This window comes from Opisthocomus hoazin, chromosome 7 (genome assembly GCF_030867145.1).
Source record: "Opisthocomus hoazin isolate bOpiHoa1 chromosome 7, bOpiHoa1.hap1, whole genome shotgun sequence".
In the NCBI taxonomy this organism is placed as follows: domain Eukaryota; kingdom Metazoa; phylum Chordata; class Aves; order Opisthocomiformes; family Opisthocomidae; genus Opisthocomus; species Opisthocomus hoazin.
Genome location: NC_134420.1, coordinates 71,953,101 through 71,978,930, shown reverse-complemented (window position 1 = coordinate 71,978,930; position 25,830 = coordinate 71,953,101). Strand labels below are relative to the sequence as shown.

The window sequence follows — 25,830 nt, the reverse complement described above, 5'->3', positions numbered from 1 at the left end:
AGAGGGAAGAAGTTCTTCCTCATCTTCAGCTGGAGCTTCCTCTGCTTCAGTTTGTGCCCATTGCCCCTTGTCCTGTCACTGGGCACCACTGGAAAGAGTCTGGCCCCGTCCTCCTGACACCCACCCTGCAGTTATTTAGAGGCATTTCTAAGGTCCCCTCTCAGCCTTCTCTTCTCCAGGCTGAACAACCCCAGCTCCCTCAGCCTCTCCTCGTAGGAGAGATGCTCCAGTCCCCTCCTCATCCTCGTAGCCCTGCGCTGGGCTCTCTCCAGTAGCTCCTCATCTTTCTTGAACTGGGGAGCCCAGCACTGGACACAGCACTGCAGATGGGGCCTCACCAGGGCAGAGTAGAGGGGAAGGAGAACCTCCCTCGCCCTGCTGGCCACACTCCTCTTGATGCACCCCAGGATGCCACTGGCCTTCTTGGCAGCCAGGGCACACTGCTGGCTCATGGTCATGGGAGGTGACGGCAAGGCTCCTGCCACCCCACCAGGTCAGAGAAGGGTCACAAAAGGAGGTGAGCCACCTTGGCAGGACGCAGAGGAAGCAGATTATTAATCCTTTTGTATCCCACAATAAGTATATGTCACCCCGTCCTTTCGCACGCTTCTGCTGGCAACAACAAAACACGCACGCACGGTTAACAGCTCATTAAAATTCATTGGGAGCTGCCACTGCAGGCTGCTAAAATAGAGGCTGCTCTTGATGCTAAGCCAAATAATGTGAGTTTTGCGTCTCGGCGATCATGTAAACAAACTGTCAGACATCCAGATGCAGGCATGGAGCAATATCCATGGACTGTAACAGTGACAGGGCTCGGCATATATTAATTTACTAATCTGACTGTTGTGAATAAATTAAACGAGAGTGTCAGAAGTATATTCCCCGGGCCTGTGTTCTGCTATATTAAGTTCTGATGATTTTGCATCTTGGGTCCCTGAGCAAACAGAGATGTGTCTCAGTGGTGAACTGGACCAAAGCCAGATATACACAGCCCCTTATTTTCAAATCTGAAGGTCTCAAAGTGTGGGGTAATACGCTGGTGTCTGCTCTCTGTTGTGGGGGGCCAGGAAAAGCGTTAGGAAAACGGCCACGCGAGTGGAGTATGAAAAAAATAGTGGCTTTGTAGCTCTCTCCTTCAGATGTAGGACCATTTTCCGCTGGAAAATGCACATCCTAAATTTTAAGGCAGAGGAACCGTGCTGTGCAGTAGTTTTGATGTGCCGAGCACGGGCCGGCGACGGCGAGTGGTTCTGCGCGGCGCAGCACTGCGATGGAGGAACGTCACCCTCCGAGAGCCGGGCGCGACTGCCAGGCTCTGCGTGACGGAGAGTTTATCCCATCTCCTGGCAATCTGTTACAGTGATTCATTACCATCCGTTAAAAATATGCATCTTATTTCCAGCTTGAATTTTTCAGACTTGAGTTGTCGCCGTTGGATGTCATTATGCACTGTTTTTATTAGATCAGAAAGGTCTCCAGCACATACCTCTTCCCTCTGGGAACAGCACAGTGGGATTGCGTTGCCTCTGCATTGTCTGCTGGCGTGTGTATTCAGCTTTCTGTTTTCCTCTGAATTTTCCGTCAGTTCTCTACTAGGAGCCCTGTTTGGAAGATGTCTACAGTCAAATGCCACCGAGGGGTTGATAAGATCAGAGGAGCAGCCATGCTGTTCAACCCACGGTCCACGCGGTCCATGCCTCCAGCTACAGGCTGAAGAGGACACGGTCACAGCAGGGCAATATACATGATTTATTCCCTGGCTGTTCTCCCAGCGCCTGCATATTTCCTCACCTGTACGCGGTCTGTCTGTTTGCAACATCTCAGGAAGTCTCCCTTCCAAGAAGTCACCCTGTCCCCCCAATTTTTGGCTTTCCCAGAGGCCTTCGGCAAGGATTTCCCCAGATTTCCTCCACATTGCACAGAGGCTCCCCGTGTATATGGCGTGCTGGCGAATTACCGCGCTCAGCCATTGCCTCTCCTAATGCAGGCAGGCCACGCGTCACGCTGTCACCCAGGCACGCTGCCCCAGCAGTGGCCTGGAGCCCAGATTTCTTCAAAGACTCCTCCTGGCATCGATGCATCGCCTCTTGGCGGCTTGAATCCAGCCCCAGTTCCTGATCCCATCTGCCTCGTGGTGGGGAGGCAGGCAGCTCTGCGGGAGGGAGCCTGCCCATCCTCGCTGCCACGGCACATGGGGCAGGTGGAGGGGATGGGGACAGGCACAGGGACCCGTCACCGCACACGAGAGCCGGTCCAGGGCTGTGGTTGTACCCTGTCGTGTCAGGGTACTGGGCATCCACAGGCTCCTGCAGCTCCAGGAATGGGGACACAGCCCCTCCTCTCTGCATTGCTCCTGCCCAGTGTTAAAAATGGGCTTGGGCAGCTTCAAAGCCCATCCAAAACACTGAAATCTCCCAGGCTGCAGTTTTTGAGGGCCAGCCCTTCCCTGTGCATGAGTTCTGGTGCTGCGTTCACAGGAGCGAGCCCTGGCTCTGCACCAGTTCTGCAGGGACACGGTCCTTCGCAGCCCTGGGATGGAGGTGAAATAAATGGTCTGTCTGTCTCCTCCGGCACCGCGGGGTTTGTGAAGCTCTGCCGGCTGCCAGCTGGCCGTGCGCATGGGGGTTTCTGCTCTGCCCACTGGCCTCCGGCCATGGGGACGCGAGGGACTCCCTGGCAGGCTGGGGACAAGGTGAGGGATCCCAGAGCTGGGATGGGAACCCGCCTGTGCCAGCACCGAGCTCCCTGCTGCCTTCCTGGGGACTGGGATCAGCTCTGGGAGGGAAACGGGCTCAGGCATAAGGGCTCTGCGAGGAAGAGAGGGGACCGGCTTGGCCTGGGGACGTAAGGACAATCCTCCCCCGGAGCCTTTTTTCCAACCACTGCCAACCGTCTGGGCTCTGGGCAAAGGATGCAAGCGCGAAGGCAGCTCTGATCCAATCCATCCCTGGCTGCGCCCCGGCAGCAGGCGCCTGCGGAGCTGGCAGTGGTGTGTGGACTTTTATGTTCAGTAGCTACCAAGGAGCTTTCTAATCCCTTCCTGGGCTCGTGTGCGTGTTTGGCCCCAGCTGCGCCCTGCAGCCATCTGATGACGCTGCGTGGGTGTCAGCGAGGTCCTGTTGCCAGCCTGGCTCAGCGTGAGTCCGGAGGGGTTCGGGAGGACAGAGACAGGCGCTCCCTCGGAGGCTTGGTGAAGCTCCTGATCAGTGTCCTTCGTCGGCTGCACCACTGACTGCAATAACTTCTCACCAGGAAGAAATGAAATATAAATATAAGTCACAGAATCACAGAATCCCAGCATGGCAGGGGTTGGAAGGGACCTCTGTGGGTCACCCAGCCCAACCCCCTGCCCAAGCAGGGTCACCCAGAGCAGGCTGCACAGCACCGCGTCCAGGCGGGGCTGGAATATCTCCAGAGAAGGAGAATCCACAGCCTCCCTGGGCAGCCTGGGCCAGGGCTCCGTCACCCTCAGAGGGAAGAAGTTCTTCCTCATGTTCAGCTGGAACCTCCTGTGCTTCTGTTTGTCAAGATCTCTCAGTTGTTTAAACCGATACCTTTCACTTGTTGATTTAAATGATGATTCAAATCATTAATTTAGATTTTGTTTGATTTCATCCGTCCCCAGTCCAAACGGGCATCCTGGTCTCAAATGGTGTTTTGTCTTCTCTTTCCAACCGTGCATCTTTGCTTGGCCTAGCAGCACTAAGGGAGATCTGGCTCCAGAGACCTGCTGAAAGAGCTGTGGTCACAGCCAGCCTGAAAAGCATCCTTGGAACTGCAGCTGTGTTTTTCTTTTTTCCTTGGGCTTTTGTTTTTGTTCTGTGAGTTTTTTATGGCATGACATTTTCCTGTGTGACTAAAGAACCTTACAAACAAAAGGGGGAGGAGATGGCACAAGGTTGTGACTCGCTGTTGATCGAACCCCGATGACAAAGCCCAGCTCAAGCCCCAGCCTGAATTGTGGGTGTTCCCAAAGCATCGTGGAATTGCCTTCACCTCTTTTCCCTTGATGGCACCAGATCAGCCCACGTCTCCAAAGCCAGCAAGCTGCACAGAGACCTCAGGACCTCGGGTCTGATCCCCTCTTCTGCTGCTGACATGCATCTTTGGTGCATACCCTTCCCCTGCTTCTTCTGCCATGTTTCATCTCTGTAGACTGGAGACCTCTGCGTTCCCGATGCTGTACATGGCCAGCCCTTCACCCAGCAGCTCTCCAGCCACAGCCTGGGAAGTGCCTGTCGCTCAGCCTGGGCAGGGAGGGCACACCGAGCCCCAGAATGCCACCACAGCTGAGACACGCTGCTGGAAAGCCCTCTGGCCACCACGCAAATCACTTTACAGCCTCTCCCCTGCCCATGTTTTTAGAGCAGAGCCATGAGTGTTTGGAGCCACGTGGCCACCTCGACCTCGCACACGCCGGCCCCTGCTCTCCTGAGCGGGGAAATGCCCCTGCATGGCTCCCCGCACAGAGATATGTAAATGGATCCATCAGCCAGAGCAGCCGCTCCGCTCGCTGGTCTTCAAAAGCAGAAGGACAATCAGCATAATGACTTCGTGTACAGTGGAAATCCAATTACTGCAGGGAAGCATTTCATTAGGGTGGATTTTCTCTGCGGCTGCCACACGTGGGGAGCTTGCCTGCTGAGCAGCGGGCTCGCTGGCGCCGGTGCCAGCACAGGGCACCCGCCTGGGCATGCGTGGTGGTGGCAAGGTGTGCGAAGCAGGACGTCCCACCCTGAGCCACGGCGCTGGGCTCTGCTCTGCCGTGACCTGTGCTGTTCCCACAGCCGTGTCCCAGCTGTCTCCTGTCCCCTTCTCATTCCCGTGGTCTCCAGCTGCAATCCAGCAGGCACTGCCTGCCTCGAGCCCGCTCTGTCCGGGCTTGCAGGCGGATTTTGTTCCCGTGCTGCCCCTGGGACCTGCAGGGGAGACAGGAGCAGGTCCCACGGGGAGTGCAGCACCTCTGTCAGTGTTGCCCAGAAACCCTCCAAACCACGTCCCCACCACCCTGGGGACATGGTTCACCCCTCCTCTGAGGCAGCCCTGCCGGAAGGGGGGCTGGCTTGCTGCCGACGGCGCCTATCCTTTGTGCCCCAGCTCCTCTTCCAGCCCCTGTAAATCCAGCTGGTTAAAGCAAGCCTGGCCTTCCCTCCCTGCAGTGAACTTGTGGTGGTTTGGTCCTCCAGTAAAACATCCTTAAGCTGTTCCCATTATGCACGTTATCTGCTGAGAGTTTGCTGCCAGCTCGTACCTGTTTTGAACTTGGTGAAATTGGCCCTTTTTAAAGAGTTCAGTACGCACACTACTGATCTGCACCGTATTTCTGCCGAAACACAACGAACGCTGTACGAAGAAGATGTGGAAATAATCAAGCCTGGCGTTACCATCACGCAACGGGCAGCCCAGCGCGGCGAGCAGGAGATGCTGCTGCAGAAGCGGCCTGAGGCACGTCTGGAGGCGGCGGAGGCACGGGACCACGGCGCAGGCACTGCGAGGGAAGGGAAGGCAGCTATGATAGATTTTGCTAAGGAGCGGAGTTCACCTTCGTGAAATGACAGATCGCCTCCCCGCTATCGCTGCATTATGTTACCAAGAAAATTGAACGGCTTCTGTCGGGGAGTATGTCTGTTTATTTGCTTGCTTGAAGATTCAGTTTTGATTCTAACAGCGTGCAGCAGACTGGGTTGTTGGCAACATGGGAGAAAAGCATAAATAAATGAAAATGAGAGGCAAGACTGGGCGATGGGGAAGACTGCTCCTTTATGGACCCATTTTATCAAAATCGCTCTCTTCTCTCTCACCTCTGATTTAGACACTTTGGTAGGAACCCCTGGGTCCCGCTTTTCCCGTGTTTGATGTTCATCCTTCAGACTCCCCCATCACTCGCACCGTCTGCTCTCGCAGGGCGGGGGTCCGACGCTCAGCAGCAGAAGCGTGCTGATTCAGCGCTTCCAACGAGATGTCCCCAGGCTTCTCCTTCGGATGGCAAACAAGCACCCCGGCACTTTTCCAACCACTCCTGCAGCAGAGATGGGGCTGTGCAGAAGCCCTCTCAGCTCCTCCCAAGCCCTCCGGCTGCGCGTCTCCGTGTCGGGGCTGCACAAGAAGCTATCGCGTCTGTGCGTATCGGAGACCTGCACCCTGCTTCCTAGCCCACCCCACACCAGGATAACCAAAAAATTACTCTGGTAGCGCTCTCCAGCTGTGCTCAAGAAAACGTTTAAGCGTGATAATCACCACCTCCCTGCGGGGTTTCTGATTCACCCTGCGACATTTAGTTTTATTCAGCACATTCTGGCTGAAGAAAGCATTTGTGATGATTGCAGTGAAAGCTTCCTCGTGCTCACTTCTCTTCCCTGATTTAGCAGACTGAGCTCGTGCTCACTTCTCTTCCCTGATTTAGCAGACTGAGCTCTATCAGAGGAGCGTGCTTTGCTCTAGCAGGCTTTTTTCTGGCCCGGCGTTACCTTTGCTACCTGCAGGTGAGCGGGTACATGCTGGAGTGGACTCCTGGGAGAGAAGCTTCTCTAATAAGCATGTTTTCTTGGTTGGTTTCTCAATGACATTTTAAGGCAGAGGCAGGCAGGGATCTGTGGGTGAGGCAGGCAGGGATCTGTGGGTGCAGGAACATTTTGCATCAGCCTACACAGCAGTTACAGCACCCTTGGTAAGCAGTGTGTGGGCAAATCCTACTGGGCTCTTCACAACAAAAATGCAGATATATGTGCCAGAGAGAACACCCTCTGAGGAACAGAGGGCAGAGCTCTTATTACAGAAGCATTGACTCAATTATTGCCTGAAAGCATATTAAAATGACTCTGTTTTTTATTGCAAAGGGATGGATAAATCTGTATTTTGTTAGTGCAAATAGGTTTCCATTTAAATTTACGCAGGGCATGCAAGATCAGCCAGCTCTGGCTTTGCAGGTGGCTCAGTGTAACCCCTCCGGCAGTGGAAGAAAGTACAATGTGACAAAAAAGAGGTCCTGCAAAGTGGCACAACACGTCCAGCCTGCTCACAGCCTGGCCGTCACAGCTCCCTGCAGCTTGGGTCTGTGCGTCCCTGGCGATTGCGTTGGGAGCCCTGCACCTGGGATTGCAATCCCCAACGCGAAAGAAAAAGTTCCGTGTCCTGGTTTCAGCTAAGACTGAGGTAATCTCGCTCCCAGTAGCTGCTGTGTTTTGGATTTAGTAGGAGAAGAATTTTGAGAACACTGATGTTTTCAGTTGTTGCTATGAAATCAAGGACTTTTTTCCAGCTAATGAGCAGGTGTGCTGGAGATGTGAGGGAGCAGAACCAGACAGATAGCCAAGCTGGCAAGCAGCAATATTCCATACCATGGGTGTCATGCTCAGTTTATGAAAGGGGGCTGGCCAGCGGGGGAGGAATCTTTCTGCTCTTTCTCATTTCCATGAGTTCGAATCTTCTCTTGTCCAGGGGTTAAAATTTTTCCCAGAGTTCGGTCTTTTGCAGGAGTTTTGCGAAATTAGCAAAAATCCTCGAGTTTGGGGTTCTGCAGTCACTGCTCGGGGACTGACTGAATCGGTCATCGGGTGGTGAGAAAATTGTATTGTATATAGCCTGTTTTGCATATTCATGATGATGATGATGATGATGATGATCTTCAGTAATATTATGAGTATTTCCTTTGTTGTCTTATTAAACAGTCTTTATCTCAACCCATGAGTTTCCCAGTTTGTCCATTTTACCTCGCCGTCCCGCTGGGGGGAAGGAGAGGGGTGAGCAAGCGGCTGTCGAGTCCTTATAGCCGGCTGCGGGGTGAGACCACGACAGTTAGTTATGGAGGTGGTATGAGAGGTTTTTAGAAAACCTTACAAGACACCTGTTAGAAAGAGTGAGGCAAATGCACACCCACTGCATAAAGGCACTACCAGCAAGCAAAAATACAATTATAACACCTTTCCACAACCACAGGGTAAGGGTACAGCGTGAGCTACATTGCTACCACCACGTCCCTCACTGCCACTTACACCCGCTCAGTAGCCCAGCGCTGGGTTTCTTGGTGTCAGCAGGGGAGGGAGGGATTCGTACTGCCATGGTCGGCTGGAAAGGAGGACAAGGCAGAAAGGGTCTTTGTTAACTGGGTTTGAAATGAGAGGCTGTCTATGCTACATCTGGGCTTCTTGTGGCCATGAAAAGAAAGTGTGAATGAGAAAGTCCAGAGTGAGATCCAAACTCTTCCAGTCTCAGGGAGTTTGGATCTCACAGAATCACAGAATCACAGAATCACAGAATAGTAGGGATTGGAAGGGACCTCTGTGGGTCACCCAGTCCAACCCTCCTGCCCAAGCAGGGTCACCCAGAGCAGGCTGCACAGGACCGCGTCCAGGCGGGGCTGGAATATCTCCAGAGAAGGAGACTCCACAGCCTCCCTGGGCAGCCTGGGCCAGGGCTCCGTCACCCTCAGAGGGAAGAAGTTCTTCCTCATGTTCAGACGGAAACTATTTTGGGCTCCATGCAAGTTCCTGCCATCCTAATCCCAGCCCAGGTGAGCAAATACCCATCAGCACCAGCCAGCAGCGGGGTACTCACAGCAGGATTTTCTGGGGAGAGAAGTAGAAGAAATGTGTTAAATGCAAAGTTGTAATGTGCTGTTCATACTCTTGTGAGCCTGATTCAGAGCCCACCGGTGTCAATGAGAAGATATTTGGCTAGATAAGGATGGTTCCTTCTGGAAGAGGAGTTTTTGTTCTGTTGCCATACTACCACTGTGCTTCTTCCCTTGCTGGAAAATAGAGAAATCATAAGGAGAAATGTTCCTCTGTGCTCAAAGACAGTGACTTTGGAAGCGCTGTCTCCCTTGCTAGACTCACCGGGGTCAGGAGTCTTGTCCTCTGCCTCGTTAGATGCTCTTGCTGCTATTGCTGTGCCGCTCTGCTTGATTGTTTGATGCTAAACACTCCATTTGAGATGTCTTGTTTAAAGAAAAAATGCCAACTTGATTTAAAACTCTTTTTCCAATTAACTAGCAGTGGGCTTTCTGCCAACAGCCAGCCAGCCCGTCTCCTCCTGAACACAGACGTGCGTCCTGCTTTCAAGGTGCTACAACGCTACTTGTGGCACTGCCTGGCGCAGTGTGGTTTGATCTCAGCAGCGAGGACGTGACTAGAAAGAGGTTGGCATCCATACACTTGCAGGGCAGGCTGAAGTAAATGGAAAAGGGATGTAAAGAGGAGGAGGAGTGAGGTGATCCCCTACAAAGAACACCTGGGTGCCTGGGGATATGCAGAGAATCAGACTATCATCTCCCTCTATCCCCATGGCCCTTCTGATCTCGATATCCAGGAAGATGATCTAATATAATCTGATCTAATAATCCAACACAATCTTCTAGAGTGTCATGAACTTCATCTCACCCACATTATCTGATAGCAATGAAGTGCTGGGCCTGTTACAGACTACGTTGTCTATCTGAAAGAATTATTTTTGTCTTGAAAAGCAACATTACTTCCTCAGTGGCTACCCAGAAAAACTCTTCCAGCCTCAGAGGCTGCAGCGAAAGGGCAGGTTGGACTTGGTCAGCTCTGCTGCGCCGGCTGGTGCATGGGAACAGGTCCACAGGCAGCACTGGCCACAATAAACACTTTCTGGTGCTTGTTGCCTGGTTCCAGCTTCTCACGTCACATAGGCTTCATTTCTCACGGTGACAGGGAAAACATATGCTACACTGACATCTCCCCTTCCTCATGGACTTTGAAGGATAGAAACTGGGCCCAAACTGGAATGCTTTTATTGACTGAGTGCAATGAGTTAAACGTGGCCTGTTTTCTCTCTTCCCTGAACGAGCCCTGTACGCGTAGCGTCTGCTGGAGCTCCTGAGCCAGTACCAGAATACCTGCACAAACCTTCCTCTGGCAAAAGTGACACTTCACAGGAAAACAGTTTTAGTATCATTTTCCCCTGTATGTCTTTGGACACCCTTAGGCAGATTCCCGTGCTGGCCTCAGGGCAACAGGTTTCATGTCACTGAAATACAGCAAATGGGTTTCAGTCAGCATGACACTCACTGTCTCCTGGAACCAAGAGCACCTCTCAGACTGGTGCAAAGTGCCATAAACCCAGCAGGTCAGCAGGGGTTTACATCCGTATCATTCTGGAGTAAATAAATGCTTGGAGGGCAGGAGATGGTCATTTTGTCACTGGCTGTCCCTTTACACACACATGCTTTGCTCTACACTCTAAGCCTCGGTTTGCATATCTTTCACAGCAAAATGCAGGGGAAGTAGCAACGCTTACACTTCTGGCTGCCCAGCATTTCCCACTGCAAGCCCCTGCTTTCAGTCTCTTCTCATATTCCCGAGCTGAAATCTCACCTGCTGAAGTATTCCAGGCCTCCTAGCTGCCTTGGAACAAACATTCTGGAAGGTTTCTGCTAAAATCAGTTCAGCAGTCTGAGACTGAAGCTAGGGAGAGCAGGAGGCTTGTCTCACGCAACGCTAATTCTCACCCACGTTTCTCTGAGGTTCTCTCATTCTTCCCTGATTTGGATCAGAGACTGGAAAACTGGTAGTTCGGCCACCCTTGCCTCGGGAATGTGCCTTTTGCTAGTCTGGTCAAAGCTTGCCAAACTGTGGCTGCACCATGCTCCTGTGAAAATGGATATGATGGTGGAAGAAGCAGGCTCTACTCCAGGGTGGGAGGAACAGAGCAGCTGCTACAGCACGGCCCTGTGATCTGAACAGCAGTCTCAAAATGAACTGGCCTCTACGCAGAACGCGGCTTTCCTCACTGTCCCTCGGGCAGGGGACAGAGCTGCTACTTGTTTGTGAAGAAATGAAACAACAGTGTGATACACCAGCCCCTGTGGAAACGAACAATCCTGGATGCAGTCCAGGGGAAGGAGGGCAGCAGTACACAGGAGGGGGCTGAGTTGCAGCTGGATTTTAGACACAGGAATACCAAATTCCCTTGGTAGGGGAATCCCTCCTGTACAGACTCAGGTAGAGGTCTGGAGAAAAATGAGTACACTGCTTTCTTACATATTATTTTTCTTTCCAGTAGTGCCCAGCGACAGGACAAGGGGCAACGGGCACAAACTGAAGCACAGGAAGTTCCAGCTGAAGATGAGGAAGAACTTCTTCCCTCTGAGGGTGACGGAGCCCTGGCACAGGCTGCCCAGGGAGGCTGTGGAGTCTCCTTCTCTGGAGATATTCCAGACCCGCCTGGACGCGGTGCTGTGCAGCCTGCTCTGGGTGACCCTGCTTGGGCAGGGGGTTGAACTGGGTGACCCACAGAGGTCCCTTCCAGCCCCTGCCATTCTGTGATTCTGTGATTATTTCTTGGAGGTGTGCCCACAACAGAACACTGCTCTGAGAGGTGCTGTACTAATCCAGGACACAGCCTTGCCCTAGAAAGCCCATGAATGCAGGGGACAGGAGCACGCAGGCGACAGCGGGCAGGGCGAAGGGCAATGCTGTTGGTGTGGTGGCAGCGCAGCATAATGATGACCTCTTGACATCTTGGATGTGAAGGGGAGAAATGCAAATGGAAACTGCTGGAGTAGGAAATGGTTCTCTGGCATAATGGTGATTGTTTTTAAGATATGATAGACTGTTTGTGCTGTGAGGGGAGAGCCGGAGGATGGCAACAGAGCTGCCATCCAGAGGGACCTGGACAGGCTGGAGAGGTGGGCCTGTGCGAACCTCAACAAGGCCAAGTGAAAGGTCCTGCACACGGGTCGGGGCAATCCCAGGGCACAAATCCAGGCTGGGCAGAGAATGGATGGAGAGCAGCCCTGAGGAGAAGGACTTGGGGGTGCTGGTTGATGAGAAGCTCAACACGACCCGGCAGCGTGTGCTGGCAGCTCAAAAGGCCAACTGCATCCTGGGCTGCATCCCCAGCAGCGTGGGCACAGGGCAAGGGAGGGGATTCTGCCCCTCTGCCCCGCTCTGCTGAGACCCCCGGGAGTCCTGCGTCCAGCTCTGGAGCCCTCAGCACAGGACAGAGCTGGGGCTGTGGGAGTGGGGCCAGAGGAGGCCCCAGCAATGATGCGAGGGCTGGAACCCCTCTGCTGGGAGGAAAGGCTGGGAGAGCTGGGGCTGCTCAGCCTGGGGAAGAGAAGGCTGCGGGGAGACCTTAGAGCAGCTTTCCAGTACCGAAAAAGAGATAAAAACTATTTCACATCAGTGCATGAAAGAGTTAAAGCAAATGAATAAACATGTGAGACAATATTAATTGTCTGAAACACAATCTGTTTGACTTTTGGTTTATAAAGATCTCTCCACTTTAGTTCCCATGGTAACTGTTGCGCAAAAACACACTTTTCCTAATCATCTCCACAGAGTTTAAAGCAATTTTGTAATCCAATCAAATGTAAAGAAGCAAATTTGGTTTTGCATTGAGAAAACTGCTACCTAATGAGCAAACAGTGACTGGGAGAGGCCAGATTTACAATTATGACCCTGGAGAGACACTTAATTACTGAATAATTAGCAGTTACTGGAGTTTCTTAGCGCATAGAGGAAAGGCTGATGGATAGTGGTTGTGAGAAGGGCTGTTGTAATTCTGAGGTCTTCCAAGCAGTTTTCTGAAGCGGGAAGCAGCAAACCTTGCTGCGCGTAGCATTTTCACCAGCTGACGCAAACTGCAGTCAGGCACAGATTGCATAACGGCAGAAGCTGAGACTGTCAAACTCTTTGCTGACACTGAAGCTGAAGCTCTGAAGAACACAAAACCCCTAAGACATGGTCTTCTGGAGCCCTGAGGCAGCTCAGGTACTGGGGAGCAGGACTAGGCTGTTGGATGGGAACACGCTTTCTGATGCGGCTTCTCCGAGCAGAGTCCCCTGTGGAGGGGGGGGTTCTGCTAATCCTCCCCAACTCTGCACAGAGTGAAAGCCATGTTCACAGGCACCAAACCCAGTCTGGCTGCTGGGAAGTCAGTGGCACCCTCTGTGGGCTTCAGTTTAGGCAGGTAGGTTGAATTATTTCTCCAGATATGTAGGATTTTTCTGTAGGAGGACGCATTGACGCGTGGACTGTCTTCCTGGAATGAAATCTAGAGCTATAGAAAAGCAATTAGCTCTTGACTTTAATTCTTCGAACGCTGAAGCCCAGAAAACTCTTCTGAGTGGAATTCTAAATGCCAACTTTCCCAAAAGGACGAAGCCAGAAAACAGCCAAATAAATTAGGCAGGATTGGTTTTCCTTCCTACAGCCGTGCAAAATGCAGCCCTAGGCCTGCCTGGGACGTTCAGTGTCAGCCTGATTTCACCTTGGGTTTTAGGACAATGACTTCACGTCTCCTGCCTCATATGATTACACGCAGGAAAGCTCTCTGCATAATCTCTTGGCATTTCATAAATGCAGGCTCTGTAAACGAGGTCAGGGCTCTGATGCCGTACCTCGTCCAAGGACTGCAGAGCTTGGTCCCTGTTTCGAAATAATTACCTGGCCGGCACTCCGCGATCTCCAAGTGGTCCTTCATAAGGTCAGCCCCGGGCGGGCGGCCTCTGCCTCCTGCTGCTCATTCGTCTGGTTTAGCGTTCAGCTCATCTTCAGGACACGTAAGGGTACTTAAAAAAAAAAAAAAAACAGGAGAAAATAGGCAGAAATAGAGCTGGTTCAATTTGTCCACGTTTCAAATATAGATGAATTAACATTCTGCCATAAAAGGAAAAGTGTGGGTGAATTTGTGTGGATTTTTTTTTTAATGTTTTTGGCCACTTACAGAATGGGTTTGATTTGGAAAATTTGTTCATCTCCGTGGCTTTAACTTTGGGGAAAATGTTGAGCCATTCAAGCATTTTGATCTTTGTTTGTTTGTTTTCAGCTCAAAAGAAAACACAAAGGAAGCAGAGTCTTTCCACTCCCACTCCTACCTGTGGGATCTGATTTTCTGAGGCACAGATGTCATCAGGAAAAGCATGATTTCTTGATTGCACAGACATTTTTCGCTTTGTCATCTTTCCTCCTGTATCAAAACCAAGCAGCTCTGCGGGCAGGAGAACGTCTGGGCCTTGTGTGATGGGCTCAGTGCCTCGTGGCTGAACGTCCCCTTGTCTGACAAGTGTTCTTGCTGATTGAAGCTTTCCCTGTGGTTAAGATATTCGTAATTCCTTTTCTGTCTGTCAAACAACAATCTAGGCTTGTGCTTCAGACTCTTTTTGTGTGTCAGTAGTACTCACTCCCTCTAACTGGACAACTCTTTTCATGACACTTATAGAGACTTCGTATTTTTGTAACCCCACCCTTGGCCAAAATGATGGGCAGTATTGTGGTTGTGTGTCGGGAGAAAGGACTGTAGGCTGACCACAAAAACCCCTTTACCTCAGCTCCGTAGAAAAACAACCTAAAACCACGAGTAAGAGTATCGTTGGACAAGGAAAAAGCCCTCCACGTTAACACCTTGAAAGATGACAGGGTGTCCCTAGCAGGAGAGCCAGGTAATTTCCAACCAAAGAGGATTTTTTAGTGAACCCTTGGTCTCTTCCCCGTTTAGAAGCAGCCTCAACTCTGCCGCTGTGTGGCAGTGCGGAAAAAGAACATGGAAAAAAAAATCACTAATCAGTGAAAAAAATTACTCAACAATGTGCAGCTCGCACCACCAGGCAGGGAAGCCCCCGCTCCGCACTGTGGGGTCGATTTTACAAACAGCCATTTGCACCTTCTGACCCCCCCCACCAGAAATTTGTCCCAGTGGAGGAGATGGTGTTGAAGCCTAGAAGCTATAAAGAAGCCTATAAAGAAGCCAGTGTTGAAGCCTGGAAGCTGTAAAGAAGCCTGTAAAGAAGCCGGTGTTGAAGCCTAGAAGTGTGCCCAGAAGCCCAAAGATGCCTCTTTAGATTCAGGCCTAAGCAGGGAGGGCAGTGCCAGGATGGTTTTGGAGACACCTGAAGTTGGTCAAGATCAGAGTCACGGGGCTCTGCAGCTTCAAGAACATAAAAGTACCTGGCGTGGCTCCCGTGGAGGAGCATCAAACCTCTACAGAAGTGTGAGGGTAAGAAGGGGATTGGGCTATGGTGACTAATGGGTTAAACCAGTGCTGTCCCTCCACCCTCTGCACGTTTCTGAAAGTAAGCCATAAAGCAACTTTTTTTGCAAATCTCACATCACAATAACAGAGCAGGCACAGAGGAAGGGAAAAGGGTAGCGTTAGGAGATGTGTTCATTTCTGAAGGTCACTCCAAGCCATCTCATGTTTGTTTGGTTTTAAATCTCTTTATTCTACTGTGAACCTTGAAAGACAAAGCAGGCGTTTCTCCAGTCAGCTTGGGAGGGCTGAGGTGAACAGGCTGGAGGAAGAACGCATAAAGGATACAGTCAAGGCTTTCTTGTTCTCAAATGCCCTAAAGCTTCACAAAGAAACAAGACAATGTCAGTGTAATAATAATGGAGATAAAAAGTAATGCACAACAGTCATTACCCTTAAAATAACTACTGGAACTAAATGAAGGAGGAATGAAGTCATACTGTTCAGGGTCTTTCGTGCTGTTTCCATAGGGAGATTGGTGTGCCTTTGAAGCTCCTCTTTATTTACAGGGAATGCCTACCAGCTCCTATCTCCTTCAGCCTAGGAGCATTGCATGGCAAAATCGTTTTTCCTGCCTTGCAGTTCCACATGTGCCCTTCCAGGTGGGACTTGGTCCCAGCAGAGCTCTCCTGTGGTGTCGTCTAAAGCCTGTGTTGGAATTGCTTCTGTTGTTGCCTGTACGCCATCATGGTTTTTCTCGTTTCATAATCAAATTCATCCTCCACGCAGTCATCTATTTGGACGCGCCAAAGAAAGGAACATTTAATTATCCTTATATTCAGCATGAATAAAAGGTGGGATCGTGCTTCCAGCCCCTTTCCCCAGGATGTCGATCAAAGCAAGCAGTCACCCAACCTCCGCTCCACATGCTAATGCAACATATTTGTTTATGCACTTATTCTTCAACGCATTGTAAATTATCAGGATGTGTAGTGCTACCCTGAAGAACGGAAGACAGCTCTTCGCATCTCATCTCATTGCTGATGCAGAACGAGGTATTCTCGGATTATCAATAACAAATTTCACAAATTCAATTTTGACTCAAATGGAATGGCAATGAGCAGGGAGAGTGCTGCAAGCAGTGATTTATAACTGACCCCTGAATCAATGAATAGCAAGCTTCATCAGGTCCTTAGTAATGCCTTAGTGTTCTTCTACAGGAAGGAACGTACACGTTGTACTATAGAAAAGTTGCCAAAATTGAAAAAAAAAACCTCTTAAATGCTGATTTATTAGTTTCCTGCACTGCTCTAATGGCTGCTGCAGACCAGCTCTCTCCAACTGCCCAGGCCCTAAATCGTGGGTATGAAATTACGGCAAAGGCCCCTCTGAAAGAAGCAGGGAAAGAAGCGATCCAGGCAGAAAAGCAAAGGTGGCATTATCACAGCCACGCCTGAACAAGAGCTGGAGAAAACTCCGTGGCAGAGAAACGATGCGCATGTGTAAAAAAGAGGTTCCTCCCCTTGAAGCTTAAGGTGCTGACAGACTGTCATGAAATACTGCATCAGTACAGGCTTGGGGCGGACCTGCTGGAGAGCAGCTCTGCAGAGAGGGACCTGGGTGTCCTGGTGGACGACAGGTTGACCATGAGCCAGCAGCGTGCCCTGGCTGCCAAGAAGGCCGATGGGATCCTGGGGTGCATTAGGAGGAGTGTCGCCAGCAGGTCGAGGGAGGTTCTCCTCCCCCTCTACTCTGCCCTGGTGAGGCCCCATCTGCAGTTCTGTGTCCAGTGCTGGGCTCCCCAGTTCAAGACAGGTGAGGAGCTACTGGAGAGAGTCCAGCGGAGGGCTACGAGGATGATGAGGGGACTGGAGCATCTCTCCTACGAGGAGAGGCTGAGGGAGCTGGGCTTGTTCAGCCTGGAGAAGAGAAGGCTGAGAGGGGACCTTAGAAATGCTTATAAATATCTGCAGGGTGGGTGTCAGGAGGACGGGGCCAGACTCTTTCCAGTGGTGCCCAGCGACAGGACAAGGGGCAATGGGCACAAACTGAAGCAGAGGAAGCTCCAGCTGAAGATGAGGAAGAACTTCTTCCCTCTGAGGGTGACGGAGCCCTGGCCCAGGCTGCCCAGGGAGGCTGTGGAGTCTCCTTCTCTGGAGATATTCCAGCCCCGCCTGGACACGGTGCTGTGCAGCCTGCTCTGGGTGACCCTGCTTGGGCAGGGGGTTGGACTGGATGACCCACAGAGGTCCCTGCCAAACCCAAACATTCTGTGATTCTGTGAAATGATGTGGGATTTGCCTGCTGGTTAACAGCGACCTTCTTCCTGACTTTTGCTTGAGAACTAAGTACTCAAGTACTAGGTTACTTTCTGTCACAAGTAACTAAAGATGTCGGAGAGGGAAGCAGGAGGTGGAGCGAGGGGAATCTGTTCTCCCTGTGACCCTGCATGGCCCTTTCCTCACCTCACTGCCGGCCGCAACCTGCCCCGAGTGCCCAGAGCTCCCCGCCGCTCCCCGGGCGGGAGGTTAACACAGCTGCAGAGTTTGCCGTGGCTGGTTTTCTTCCTGCGCGGCTGTTTGCCTTCAGGGTGTGAGAGCAGGTGACGGCAGAACTGTGCACAGAGGGCACGCGGCCTGCACAGGCCCCCTCGCTGCCCCGCCGAGGGCCGGGCTCCCTGGGGAGACACTGGGCTCCCTGGGGCGATGTCGGGCTCCCTGGGGAGGTGCCATCCCCTGCACAGCAGTGGGGGGAAAAAGGGTCTCCCCCCTGTGTCCCCGGGGCCGTGCTGGCCCCAGAGCGGAGCCACCGGAGCAACCTGTAAGGAACACGGCGGTGGCGCGTGAGGCGGCGGGAAACAAACCAGCGCTCCCCATTGGCCGAGCCCACCGCCCGCGAGCCCCCACAACTCGACGCTCTATAGGTTGCCGCGCCCCCTGAGCCCGCCCCCCCGGTCTTCCCTGCCCCGCCCAGGCGAGCGGCCGCCGAGCCCTCCTTTCTGCGCATGCGCGGTGCGCCGGGAGAGGCGAGGGGCGGTGCCCGGTAGCGACGCGCGCAGCCCGGCGGGCCCCTCCCCTTCTCGCTCGCCGTCGCGCGGGAGGCGGAAGCGCCGGGGGAGGCAAGATGGCGGCCGCCGGGCGGCTGCGGGCCCTGCTGTGGCTGGCGGTGGCGGCCGGCGCGGCCGCGCTGGGGAAGCGGAGCCCGGTGAAGGTGCTGTCGGACGGCATGTGGCGGGAGCTGCTGCAGGGCGAGTGGATGGTGGAGTTGTGAGTCGGGAGGGGGCCGCTCGGGCTGCCGGGGCCCGCGGGGGGGGGGGGGGGTGTCTCTCGGCGGCCCGCTCTGAGGCCGCGGGGGGCCGAGCGGTGCCCGGTCGTGACAGACTTGTGCTCCCCCCCGCCCCCAGCTATGCCCCGTGGTGCCCCGCCTGCCAGAACCTGCAGCCCGAGTGGGAGAAGTTTGCCGAGTGGGGCGAGGACCTGGAGGTGAACATTGCCAAGGTGGATGTCACGGAGCAGCCGGGTGAGTCCTGTGAGGACAGGCTGAGGGAGCTGGGGCTGTTCAGCCTGGAGAGGAGAAGGCTCCGGGGTGACCTTAGAGCAGCTGCCAGTGCCTGGAGGGGCCGACAGGAAGGATGGAGAGGGGCTTTTCACAAGGGGGTGCAGTGATAGGACAAGGGGGAACGGCTCTAAACTAAAAGAGGGCAGATTTAGATTAGACATTAGGAAGAAATTCTTCCCCATGAGGGTGATGAGGCCCTGGCCCAGGTTGCCCAGAGAAGCTGTGGCTGCCCCCTCCCTGGCAGTGCTCAAGGCCAGGTTGGATGGAGCTCTGAGCACCCTGGGCTGGTGGAAGATGTCCCTGCTCATGGCAGGGGAGCTGGAACCAGATAAGCTTTAAGGTCCCTTCCAACCCAAACCAGTCTATGATTCTGTGATTCCCCGGAGCCCTCCCCTGCCTTCCGGGAGGCCTGGGGAGGGGGCCAGCCGCATGCCGTGTGCTGCGGGAGAACAAACAGCATCGGTGAGGGTGGTACAGAGCTGTTCCTGCTCACTTCTGAAAGCAGATCGCTCCACGTGGGTGAACCAGTCTCGTGTTTCTTAATAAATCAAGGAAACGAGGGTTTCTCTATAAAGTGACTTGTAGGATTTCATGGAGGTTTTTGACCTTTTTTAAGCATCACACAGAGCAAATAATTAGGTTTCAGCCTTTCCTGCAGCAGTACCTTGCTTTGTTGGCACAAGTGCAGCCAGTCTGGTCGCCGTCAGCTGAAGCTCTTTATTTCCCTCATGTCTGTGTGGGGGTTGTAAGAATGACCTTGTCCATGCTGATACTTTCCTCCAAAGTTATATAAAAACTTTTGAAGTTTGCCTCACTTAGATTATTGTTCTGCAAGCACTGGAGGTTGCAGATCACGTTGGAAGAGGAGAGCATCTCTCTCTGGAGAGCTGCAGCCAAAATGGTCAAGTGGAATGGTTATCCCCAGACATCTCTTTTGCCCCATAGGGAAACTTTCTTCCTCTTTGTCCAGGGGACTTTTTTTTAGACTGTGCGCAGTACTTTCATGTGCACAAGTTTGTGTGTGATCACAATTCAGATTGATGCCTGGACGCAGCTGTTTTTATTTTGGTGTATAGTAATGTTTCTTGCCTTTTCTTACGTGAGAGTGCTCTGCTATTCTGAAAATCACTGTTTTCTTACAGGATTAAGTGGACGATTTGTCATAACAGCTCTTCCTACCATCTATCAGTAAGTATGCAATGCAGCAGGATTTTTCTGGAGGAGAGAGGACTTTTTTTAATCCTTTTTGGGGGGGCGAATGGATGAGATTTACTGTGTTCTTCAAGAACGTGAGTTACTTTACACAGAGGCAACCACTGTCCTACCTGCTGTGACCTTATGGTGCTGCCGGTTGATTTTTTTTTTTTGCTTTTGCTTTCAGGCCTTACTTATTCTGTCTTTTCATGGGTGTTTCTGTTTTGCAATCTTTTCCCTGCAGGTTAATCTTAATGCAGTTGTGTGACAAGTGCATTAGGAAGATCATAATTTTTTATGGGATCACCTAAAGCTAGCCAAGATACACGTGGGGTCAAGATTCTAGAAATACTTGTAGTCAGTATGTTTGGAAAACATTTTAGAGCCGATACTATCTAAAAAGTAAAACTTGAAAAAAAAAAGGCAAGGTGATGGGAGGAAGATGTTGAGTGGAAGCAAATGCCACATGCCTGGACTGTCTGAAATAAAGAACTTTTTTTGTTTGCTGTGCAGCTGTAAAGATGGAGAGTTCAGGAGATACCAGGGTGCAAGAACCAAAACCGATTTCATAAATTTCATCAGTGACCAGGAATGGAAATCTATTGAACCAGTTTCATCATGGTTTGGTCCTTCCTCTTTCCTGTAAGTTTTGGTATGATTTTTATAACAATTATTTGCCAAACATGCACGCTTTAAGGACGTGCTGGGACAGGTCCTTAGGTGCGCCGCGCCTGGTGCTGCCTCCTTGTTACCAGCTCGTGCAGCAGCTCTGTGCCTGTAAGAGGTGTGTGAACGTGATGGGTGAGTGGTTGTGCCTCCTTCGTCAGCATAGCAAAGGTGCCCTGAGCAAGGTTTGCTTTGAGGCTTCAGATAGTTCTAGGTGGCTGTACTGTTTTTTTAAATTCTTGTAGGTAACTTACAGACGCTTGGGTGTTCTTCTTTTGGTTACACAGCAGAAAGATGTTTTGTCCAGCTAAATTCTAGGAAATTAGCAATAAAAACTGGAAAATAACGTAGCAACATAGTTGTAAGATACGAGCTGGCCATTTGAGAAGATGTTTCTATAGCAAAGTTAAAAGCAGAGTGGAAGGATGAAGGTTCCTTCGTTGAAGAGGTGGGGAGGCTGTCTAGTCTGAGAAGAAACACACTCTTTGGAATGCTTTCTAGCTTTGTGGCTTTGAAGTGCTTTTAGCTATTGCTGCATGTGCTGTGTGGTGGTTTCGGAGCCGTTGAGTAACTGTGAGTGATAAAGCGCATTGGGAACACCATTGGTTGAGGCAAATGAACCCAGTTATTCATGGTTTTCCTTCTGTTAGTCAGAGCAATGGTGGCTGAAACACCTCTGTGCTGGCTGTACTGTAGCAGTGTTTGGTTTATGAAGTGTTGTGCTGGACTGAACTTTCACAGTTTTTGTGGCTCTTCTAGGAAGCTCAGCGTTTGTCTGCTCGCAAACTTCAAACTGTGTGGTCGATCTCCCACAAAGTATTAGCCCACACCAAGGGATGTGTGAAACAGGGTACTAATTTTTGGATTAATACATTTTTTATTAGAAATGTGTGGGACCAACTCCGTTTTTGTGCATACTGAAACAGTATGCAGGCTTCTTCTGCGGCTCAGTCATTAGCATCTTACATTGGCTTAATGTTCCAAATTCTCCTTTCCTTTACAGACAATGAATACTTAATGCTGAAGCTTCATAATAACAGGGAGCTGTCAGAATCGGCAGGACATACGTGGCAGATAGCCTGGTCTTTTTCACTTGTATGTAAAACATGGCTAAACTTAAGTGTCTGAAGATCTCTCAGTTCTCACAGAACCTGATTTCTTTAATGGGTTAATTTTTTGTTTTAATAAAATGTCCAGATGCTTAATTCTTAATATTTTGAATAGATTTTCAGCTGGCCTCTTGTAGACTGTTGGCCTAAATATAACGTGGGAAATGAGTGTTTATTGAAGTAAAAGACAAAACAGAAGATAAACCCCAAGTAGTTAGAAGGGAAACTAGACAAGAGCAGAAAGTTGTTCAGCATGGTACTAAATAATGACCAGTCAGGCAAGTCAGAAGATGCAGGTAGGTGGTTGGCTTAAAGATATTTTCAGTTACTTTTTTTCTGCTTTTTTTTCAGGATGAGCAGTATGTCAGCTTTGTTTCAGTTGTCAATGTGGATCAGGGTACGTGCTTAGATCTCTATTTTATCTTAACAGACATGATATCCAGCTGTTCTTGAAATGATTCTCTTGTCTTTTATTGCAGCACTGCCATGGTTACTTAACAGAAAATGTTGGAATACCGGTCTGGGGCTCATATGCCATTTTTGCGTTGGCAACTCTGTTCTCGGGACTGATACTGGGACTTGTAAGTGGAGCACTTGAAAGAGATTGGCTTGTTGCTACTGTATATTACACTAATACCTTCTTTCCCTCAGTCTTTGATAGTAAGACCAATTGTTCTTGGGGTACCCAGCCCACTGAGCAGGGACAGGGAGCAGAATGAAGCCCTCATGATCCAGGGGGAAATGGTTAGCGACCTGCTACACCCCTTAGACACATGCAAGTCTACGGAGCCGGGCAGGATCCACCAAGGGTACTGAGGGAGCTGACAGAGGTGCTCACTGAGACACTTTCCATCATTTGTCAGCAGTCCTGGCTAACCAGGGAGGTTCCAGTTGACAGGAAGTTACCAAATGTGATGCCCATCTACGAGATGGGCCGGAAGGAGGGTCTGGGGAAATACAGGCTGGTCAGCCTGACCTCAGTGCCAGGGAAGGTGATGGAGCAGATCATCTTGAGTGCCATCACACAGAAAGTCCAGGACAACCAGGCAATCGGGCCCAGTCATGGGTTTATGAAAGCCAGGTCCTGCTAGACTAACCTCATATTCTTCTAGGAAAAGGTGACCCACTAGTGGATGAGGGATAGGCTGTGGATGTTGTCTACCTAGACTTTAGTAAAGCCTTTGACACCATTTCCCACCGCACTCTCCTGGAGAAACTTGCAGCTTATGGGTTGGACGGGTGCACTCTTTTAACTTTTGTTAAAAAACTGGATGGGTGGCTGGGCCCAAAGAGTGGTGGTGGATGGAGTTAAATCCAGCTGGTGGCCAGTCACAAGAGGTGTTCTCCAGGGCCCAGTACCGGGGCCAGTCTTGTTTAATATCTTTGTCAATGACCTGGATGAGGGGGTCCAGTGCTCCCTCAGTCAGTTTGCAGATGACACCAAGCTGGGCAGGACTGTCGATCTGCTCGAGGGTAGGAAGGCTCTGCAGAGGGGTCTGGACAGGCTGGATCGATGGGCCCAGGCCAACTGTGTGAGTTCAACAAGGCCAAGTGCTGGGTCCTGCTGCTGGGTCACAACAACCCCAGGCAACGCTGCAGGCTTGGGGAGCAGTGGCTGGAGAGCTGCCCGGCGGAAAAGGACCTGGGGGTGCTGGTCGACAGCCGGCTGAACATGAGCCAGCAGTGTGCCCAGGTGTCCAAGAAGGCCAACGGCATCCTGGCTTGGATCAGGAATGGTGTGGCCAGCAGGAACAGGGAGGGGATCGTGCCCCTGGACTCGGCACTGGTGAGGCCGCAGCTCGAGTGCTGTGTTCAGCGTTGGGCCCCTCACTCCAAGAAGGACATTGAGGGGCTGGAGTGTGTCCAGAGAAGGGCAGCGAGGCTGGGGAGGGGTCTGGAGAGCAAGTCTGATGAGGAGCGGCTGAGGGAGCTGGGGCTGTTCAGTCTGGAGAAGAGGAGGCTGAGGGGGGACCTTCTCGCTCTCTACAACTGCCTGAGAGGAGGTTGGAGTGAGGTGGGGGTTGGTCTCTTCTCCCAGGTAACCAGGGATAGGACGAGAGGTAATGGCCTCAAGTTGTGTCAGGGGAGGTTCAGATTGGATATTAGGAACAATTTCTTCCCTGAAAGGGTTATCAAGCATTGGACCAGGCTGCCCAGGGCAGTGGTAGAGTCCCCGTCCCTGGAGGTGTTTAACAGACATGTAGATGTGGCACTTAGGGTCATGGTTTAGTGATGGAGTTGGCACTGTTAGGTTAACGGTTGGACTTGATGACCTTAAGAGTCTTTTCCAACCTAAATGATTATGATTCTAATGTGCAGGATGTTTGGAGGTTTAAACGTGTCTGCCTTTGGTTTCAGATAATGGTGTTCTTAGCAGACTGTATCTGCCCATCCAAAAGGTACAGACCGCCACAGTACCCTTATTCAAGTAAGTCCACTCTGTAATTCTCCATCAGTGAAGCTGTTTGGTAAATCTTATTTAATAAATACCGGTATGTAATGTGTCTGCAGGACATGAGGTTTAGTGTAGAAGTTTACACTTGTGACTGGTGCTGTGCTTTGTCTGCAGCTGCTTGCCCTTAGGGTTTATAGTGGGCTTGTATTTTGTATTTAGCTAAAGCTAAACTGCTTTTAAAAAACACTTTTACGGGATAGAAAAATGTTTGTACAGCATTTTCATACCTGCAAGATAAGAAATTCTGTATGTGCAGGGAGATAAGAGTAAAAGTTTTGGGTGGAGCTCTGAGTGTTGCTAAATTGGGGATTTGCAGAAGTTTTGAGGGCAAAGTGAGGATAAAAGTGAATTTGCATTTCTGTCGATCGTAAGTGATTCAGTTTGGGGTTAGCCTCTGGAATTTTTCAAGGTGGTCTTCAAAAGTCGGGGAAGAACATTTGAATTCTGGTTTATGGCTTGTGGGAACCTGACCCGTTTTTTCAAAGCTGGAGGAAGTTTTATGTTACCTTGTCTGGGTAGTCTGTACTGCTTGACCTGTGGGTAACTTCATGCTAGCAACAATTCTACCTAAGAGAGGAGCGTAAGCGACTGATATTGCAACGTGCTACCTGGATTAAATTCATTAAAATTCTGTGCTAGCCCCTGATGTTGAAAAAAGCGTATTTCACACGGTAATGGTATTTATTTGTGTATGCGTGTGTTCCTTCCTCTTAAGGAAAGCTAGCTCCAGAGTCAGCTCAGCTGCTGAAAAAGCTGGATGAAGAGCAAGAAGCAGACGAGGAAGATATCTCGGATGATGAAACGGAGGGTAAAGAGGAGTCTGACAGAAGCTCGTCACCGAATGCTGTAAGACAGCGCCCAGTGAATCCTGCTGCTGCGAATGATAAATCCTAGCTTTGTTTGCACGCAGGATTAGTGTTTGAGTCACTGACTCAAAAGGAGCTAAATGTTAAATCCTTCAGCTTGAAGAGAAGAATGACTCCTGTCATGCTAATATTGATGCGTGTCATGAATTCAGAAAAAAAAAAAGAAAACATCTTTGGCATCAGGTATTCAAAAATAAAACATGCTGTTGCAGTGGCTGAAACTTCTCCTGTCTGCGTGCAGAGAAGTGCCAAGAAATAATTTATGTGGCTTCTTGAATGACTTGTTCTGTAGGGATTCTTTTTAGCAGAATGGAAGCCAGTGTACTTGTGCATTAGGGAACATTGGCAAGGAAAATGCATTAACCTGTTTGTTAAAGCATTGAAAAAGGTTTCTCAGTATAAATCTATCTAGTTGTGCTCTGAAGAAATGCTGAGGGCAAAAGTTCCTTCAGTTACAGGACATGTCCCAGGCTTTTTATGTGACAAAAACTGCTTTCTGCTGTGACAGTGAGTGCTACAACCCCCCTGGTCTTTCTTCTTCCAAAGAGATGAGAGTTGCTATCTTCATTTAAAGGAGCACAAGTTGCCCTCTGAACAAAAACTTCTCTTTGCCGTCCTCCCAGATGGACGGTACCACAAGCGCTCTGTGCAGTGTGGGTTCTCTGGCTGACCAGAAACCTGCCATTTGCATTGATTTCTTTTAGAAAAGGCTGTAGGAAGCTGTGGGAGCTTCTTGGTGAAGTAATTATCTCTAAAAAATTACAAGTAGCACCGTGAAGTCGTATTTGTCTCGATGACTCTGATTCAGATGGGACTAGTTTACACGCAGGGTTCTCTGCTGAGTGCAGGTCCTCTCCGTTCATCCTGCTGGATGGCAGTAGGACTCTGCTGATTTTTCATACGTCGTCAGTCATTTCTGCTTCATCAAATTTTACTGCAAATCCAGTCAGGCTGTACCTGGTCTGGAGTTTAAATAACTGCTACTTAGTTTCTTTTACAGAAAGTCACCTTTTCTGTTTTCACAAAACCATCTTGAAGCAATTACCCC

General features: G+C 50.8%; 1 protein-coding gene across 1 annotated transcript; it reads left to right on the top strand.

Moving 5' to 3' along the window:
• Positions 1–18,032: 18,032 nt before the first annotated feature.
• Positions 18,033–25,041, top strand: TMX1 (thioredoxin related transmembrane protein 1). The gene is made up of 8 exons (XM_075427220.1): positions 18,033–18,200; positions 18,338–18,453; positions 19,635–19,680; positions 20,200–20,328; positions 21,813–21,858; positions 21,941–22,042; positions 23,820–23,889; positions 24,632–25,041. The coding sequence occupies exons 1-8, from the start codon at positions 18,058–18,060 to the stop codon at positions 24,808–24,810; spliced, it is 831 nt and encodes a 276-aa protein (XP_075283335.1). The 5' UTR covers positions 18,033–18,057; the 3' UTR covers positions 24,811–25,041.
• The last annotated feature ends 789 nt before the right edge of the window (positions 25,042–25,830 follow it).